This window comes from Lactuca sativa, chromosome 4 (genome assembly GCF_002870075.4).
Source record: "Lactuca sativa cultivar Salinas chromosome 4, Lsat_Salinas_v11, whole genome shotgun sequence".
In the NCBI taxonomy this organism is placed as follows: Eukaryota; Viridiplantae; Streptophyta; class Magnoliopsida; order Asterales; family Asteraceae; genus Lactuca; species Lactuca sativa.
Window position 1 is genome coordinate 37,050,941 of NC_056626.2, and position 5,587 is coordinate 37,056,527.

At 38.7% G+C, this 5,587-nt stretch overlaps 2 protein-coding genes across 2 annotated transcripts; both read right to left on the bottom strand.

Annotated features, from left to right (window-relative positions):
- Positions 1 to 1,137: 1,137 nt before the first annotated feature.
- Positions 1,138 to 1,681, bottom strand: LOC122197455 (secreted RxLR effector protein 161-like). Its single transcript, XM_052770824.1, has 3 exons — positions 1,575 to 1,681; positions 1,223 to 1,511; positions 1,138 to 1,149 (listed from the first exon to the last, which is right to left on the bottom strand). Exons 1-3 carry the CDS (start codon positions 1,679 to 1,681, stop codon positions 1,138 to 1,140), a joined length of 408 nt encoding a protein of 135 aa, XP_052626784.1.
- A 1,014-nt stretch (positions 1,682 to 2,695) lies between these two features.
- Positions 2,696 to 4,085, bottom strand: LOC122197456 (uncharacterized). The gene is made up of 2 exons (XM_042901581.1): positions 3,535 to 4,085; positions 2,696 to 3,272 (listed from the first exon to the last, which is right to left on the bottom strand). The coding sequence occupies exons 1-2, from the start codon at positions 4,083 to 4,085 to the stop codon at positions 2,696 to 2,698; spliced, it is 1,128 nt and encodes a 375-aa protein (XP_042757515.1).
- Positions 4,086 to 5,587: the final 1,502 nt, after the last annotated feature.

Consider the following 5,587-nt stretch of genomic DNA (forward strand, 5'->3'; position numbering starts at 1 on the left):
GGTTTCACTCAGCACGTGGCATACGTATCCAAGATCACAAACACAGACTTTGTGCAACCATAAACCTCAGTGGTAAGAATCGAGAGTCTCAAGGGTTACATTGGTGAAATGAAAGTCGATGGAGAATATAAGAAGGTGGTTTGAGAACCGAAAGTACCTTCTGATGTAAGAATATGACCAAGCAGAGAAACTCTTGACTCATATGAGAAGAGTAAGGTAGCTCTAGACCGAGTTGATGTAGACAGCCTTATTAGGAAGAAACGATAGGTATAGATCGAATCATTAAGGCCTGCTCGACGTCATAGAGGCTTTGGTCAACATGCAACAACATGCTTCTAGGGACCCTTAACTAGTTCGTATAGAAGTAATTGTACCTGTCGAAACTCCATATTCTTTGGTTCTGAAACCTTTGGGACCTAATTAAACTAAGAACAAACACACCACACAAAACAAACAAAATGAAAAATATTTTGAAATATTGAGTTTTCTTAAAAAAAATAAAAATAAAAAATATATTTTTGGATTTTTTTTTTGAAGTTTTCTGAAAAAAAAAACTAAAATTAAAAACAGAAAGCAGATAAATTAAATTAGCATAGACCATATGAAGAGAAGAGAAGTAATTTACACAATATACAACCGAAACATTATCTCAATTGAGTGAAGCGAAATAGACCGAGCGTTCAGTTCATTTCGGTTCTTAAAAATTTCAGAGCCGAAATAGACCGAGCGTTCGGTTCATTTCGGTTCCCAAAAATTTTAGAGCCGAAATAGACCGAGCGTTCGGTTCATTTCGGTTCCCAAAAATTTTAGAGCCGAAATAGACCGAGCGTTCGGTTCATTTCGGTTCCCAAAAATTAAGGAGCCGAAATAGACCGAACGTTCGCTCCATTTCGTTTGTCTAATTTTAATGAGAGATTTGAGTGTTTGGTACCGACTCTGCTTCCATCATACCCAAGCCTTGTAAGATTTTGTTAAATAGTGCTTCAGGTAATTCTTTAGTGAATATGTCGGCCAGTTGATCAGAAGATCGAACAAAATGTACTTCCACGTTCCCTTCTTCGACATGATCCTTGATAAAGTGATATCTAAGTGCAATATGCTTAGTTTTGGAGTGTTGCACTGGATTGTGACAAATTCTTATTGCACTTTCTGAATCACAATAGAGATGAATCTTCTTCATGTTCAATCCATAATCTCTTAGTTGACTTTGAATCCATATAACCTGAGAAGTACAAGAAGCTGCGGCTATGTATTCGGCTTCTGCTGTAGAAAGTGACACATAAGTTTGCTTTATGGACTGCCAGCTAACAAGCTTTCCGTCAAGAAATTGGTATCCACCTGTAGTGCTCTTTCGGTCTAGTCCATACCCTGCAAGATCAGCATTAGAAAAAGCTTGAATAAAGAATCCTGATTTGGCAGGATACCAGAGACCGAGAGATGAAGATCGCTTTAGATAACGGAAGATGTTCTTGACAGCCATCATGTAAGGTTCTCTTGGATTAGCTTGAAACCTAGCACAATAGCAAACAGTAAACATAATGTCCAGTCTACTAGCTGTTAGATACATAAGGGACCCTATCATTTGTCGATAAAGCGTAATGTCAACAACAGGTTTCTCCAGAGAAGATGTTAACTTAGTGCCAAATGCCATAGGAACCTTTACTTTAGAGTCACCTGTCATGCCAAATTTAGTTAACAGACTCTTTGTGTATGCCTCCTGGTTGATAAAGATGCCTTCTGGACCCTATCTAATATTTAAACCAAGGAAAAAGTTAATTGGACCCATTGCGCTCATTTCAAATTTAGTCTCCATCAACTTTCTGAATTCAGCTGTTAAGCTAGGATTCATAGAGCCGAAGATATCATCAACATAAATTTGAACTATCATTAGATGTTCTCCTTCTTTCTTTCGAAAGAAGCTAGGGTCAACCGAACCTTGCTTAAATTTTGACATTTTAAGAAAACGAGTTAGGGTTTCATACCAGGCTCTCGGTGCTTGCTTTAAACCATAAACTGCTTTATCCAGCACATAGCAATGATCAGGATATTTCTCGTTCATGAATCCAGGAGGTTGTTCAACATACATTGTTTCTTCTAGTTCTCCATTTAAGAAAGCACATTTGACGTCCACTTGGAAGACTTCAAAGTTTTTATGGGCAGCGTATGCTAGGAAGATTCTAACCGATTCGAACCTTGCCACAGGAGCGAAAGTTTCCTCATAATCTATCCCTTCCTCTTGGCAATATCCTTTTACCACCAACCGAGCCTTGTTTCGAATAACATTCCCTTCTTTGTCCAATTTGTTTCTAAAGAAACATTTCAAGCCAACTACAGAAGCATCCTTTGGTGTGGGAATTAATCTCCAAACTCGGTTACGTTCAAACTCATGGAGCTCATCTTGCATTGCTTGAACCCAATCAGAATGATCAAGTGCAACATTTATTGTTTTCGGTTCGATTTTGGAGATGAATGAGTTAAACATACAAAACTCAACTTTAGAGAGTAATGCAATTTGTTTTGCTTTTACTTGAGAACGAGTAAGAACTTTCTCAGAAGACTCACCAATAATTTGCTCTTTAGGATGATCCTTGGTCCATTTCACTAACGGAGGATAATTTGGATCATATGCCGGATCCAATTCAGCATTCACTTCTTCTTCAAATTCTGATAGATCACTCTCGCCTTCGTCAGTTTCCTATCCTTTCTCCCCCTCGACTGGCGAAGCGAAACCAGAGGTGGCATCGAAGTTTGCTTCCTCTGAGAGAGGTGGATTCTCCCCCTCAAGTGGACGTTTGTTAGTTAGGGACGATGTAGAATTCTCCCCCTCGAAAGATACCTTGCTTGCACTTGGTGCAGATGAGCTCTCCCCCTTGAACATTGAGTTGTTGATTTGAGAGTCAGTTGAGGATTGATTTCCTGCAGATTTGGGAATGTCACTTGTCATTTCCTTTGCCGCATCATCAATAATCTTTTGGAGATAATCAATTTTGTTATCTGCTACTTTTGCCTCTGAGTGTGCCGCTTTCTCCGGTTCATCGAATAACCGAATGTATTCCTCGAACAGGTTGGATATAGGAACCGAGACTTGTCCTGATGTAGGAAAATTTTCCCCTAAGAGACTTTCGTTTCTTTGAACTTTCTTTATGTAATTGTCATCAAAGGTGACGTAATATGTTTCTTCAATCCTTTTAGATCGTTTATTCAAGACTCTGTAAGCTTTCGAGGAGAGTGAATAACCGAGAAATAAGCCCTCATCAGCTTTAACATCGAACCTGTTTCAGTTCTCCTTTGAGTTGAGGATGAAACACCTTGAACCGAATACATGGAAGAATTTGACATTGGGCTTTCTATTATTTAAAATCTCATAAGGAGTGAACGTAGTTCTTTCATGATCGATTTTGAGTGTAACATGTAGTTGCCACAGCATCAGCCCAGAAGTATAAAGGAAGTGAGGCAAAACAAAGCATGGTTCTAGTAGCCTCAGATAAGGAACGGTTTCGCCTTTCAACAATACCATTCTGTTGTGGTGTATACGGGGCTGAAAAGTTGTGAGTGGTCACCTTATCAGCTAGAAACTCCTCTAAGTCGTTATTCTTGAACTCCAACCCATTGTCGCTCCTGACATTTCTCAGAGGCTTTTTCAGTTGCACTTCTACCTGCTTAATAAATGTCTTCAACTTGGGAGTTGCTTCAGATTTCAGTTTAAGAAAGAAAACCCAGGTGAAACGAGAAAAATCATCTATTATAACAAGTATGTACTTACTACCACCGATGCTTTCGATAGACGAAGGTCCACACAAATCATTGTGCAGTAGTTCAAGAGCTTCAACAATCTTTGTATTGATCCTCGTAGGATGGCTGTTTCTGCTTTGTTTACCCATCTCACAGGCTGCACACAGATGTTCCTTGTCGAACTTGAGAAGAGGGAGTCCTCGAACGTGATCACCAAGCACCAATTTATTCATATCTTTGAAATTCAGGTGTGATAATCTTCGATGCCATAACCAGCTTTCATCTGTATTTGCCTTTGATAGCAAACATATTGCTGGTTTACCCTGTATTGGTTTGAGATTTAATGGATACATCGCTCCCTTTCGCTCTGATTTCAAGAGAAACTTCTTGGATTGTTTTTTCAATTATTTCAGATCCTTCATCATCAAATGACACTTTCAGACTTGTTCCTACGACTAGTTGAGACACACTTATGAGTTTATGTTGTAATCCTTCTACATAAGCCACTTTTCGAATCGAGAATTCTCCATTTGTTATCATGCCATATCCTTTGATTGTTCCATAGGAATTATTTCCATACTTGACAGACCCACCATCTTTCATGGACCGAAACTCCCTTAACTCTTCCTTCCTCTCTGTCATGTGACGTGAACATCCACTGTCGATATACCATTCATCATCGAACTTCTCGTCACTGATTACCTGCAAATTTAAGCAGATTTAGGAACCCAAAGTCTCTTCGGTCCTGGTGAGTTTTTCGGAGAAAAAGGAATTGCAGTAGAAATATCAACCAAATATGCTCTTTTTATTAAAGTGGTTTGATCTTTTCTTTTAATTGTATACATTTGATTTTGGTTTTATCTTGTTTAAACTTAAGAGCATTGGTTGGTTTGTTAGATGGTATTGGCATTTGATTTTTCTTTTGAGATCTTTGGTTAGCTGATGGTTTCTTAGTGTGGAACTTAGAATCTGAAGTTAGTTTGCCCTTTCATTTGATGTCCTTCAATGAATTTTCCTTGCATTGGGACTTGGATGGATCGAAACTGGCTTTAGGACCGAATTGAGACCGAAACTAGGTTTAAGACCGGAAGTTGACTTTCAGTTATGAGACTTGGAATAGTAGGAACTTGGGCTGAAATTTTCCTTTACTTTTTCCTTTCCTTTGTCTGTTGAGACCTTCTTAGGGGGAACATAATTGGGATTTTGAGAATGCCAGTAACTCTTTCGCTCATTAAGATTCTTTGCATATCTTTGATTTCTTGAGCATTTCAGTTCAGCTAGTTCCTTCTGTGATTTATGTATATTGAAGCTGGCCTTTGGCTTCTCTCTTTGAGTTTCGGTTGTTTTGTTTATAACTTTCGGTTCTTTCTTTGGTTCTTTAGGAATCTCTTTACTTCCACTTGTGCTTGGTTTGTCGACGCTTGAGGGTTTGTTGATAGGTTCATCGACATATCTTCCTTTAACCCACCATGAAGTTTGCTCGGACAAGCCCTCGGTTTCATCTGCGTTGTCAATCAACGTACACTAGAAGAAATCTTTGCATCCTTCTTCATTGTATTTTTCCACCAAGACTCTTAGTTCTGATGTTTGTCTAGAAGTGACTCCTTTAGCTGCATACACCTGATTTGGCACTGTTTGAACCTTTTGATAAACCACAGCCTTTTCCTTGAGTTTTTGTGGCTTGTCTTTTGACATGTGTACAAATTCAACCGAATTTTCTGAAATGAGGAGTTTCTCGTTCTCAGTTTCGCTTTTTACAAACTCGTAGCAATCAATGACATCTTCTACCGAGATTTCACTCATTTCGCTTTCTTCATCAAATTCAGATGTGGTATCAAGGTTCATTCTATTTTCG

Excerpts from the sequence above, each read along its gene's own strand:
- LOC122197455 (XM_052770824.1), bottom strand. The coding sequence starts at position 1,681 with ATGACAGGTGACTCTAAAGTAAAGGTTCCTATGGCATTTGGCACTAAG. Across the intron at positions 1,512-1,574 it reads CTTTATCGACAAATGATAGG|GTTTCAAGCTAATCCAAGAG; the intron begins GTCCCTTATGTA and ends CTATTGTGCTAG.
- LOC122197456 (XM_042901581.1), bottom strand. The coding sequence starts at position 4,085 with ATGTATCCATTAAATCTCAAACCAATACAGGGTAAACCAGCAATATGT. Across the intron at positions 3,273-3,534 it reads ACTCACAACTTTTCAGCCCC|GTTCGATGTTAAAGCTGATG; the intron begins GTATACACCACA and ends GAACTGAAACAG.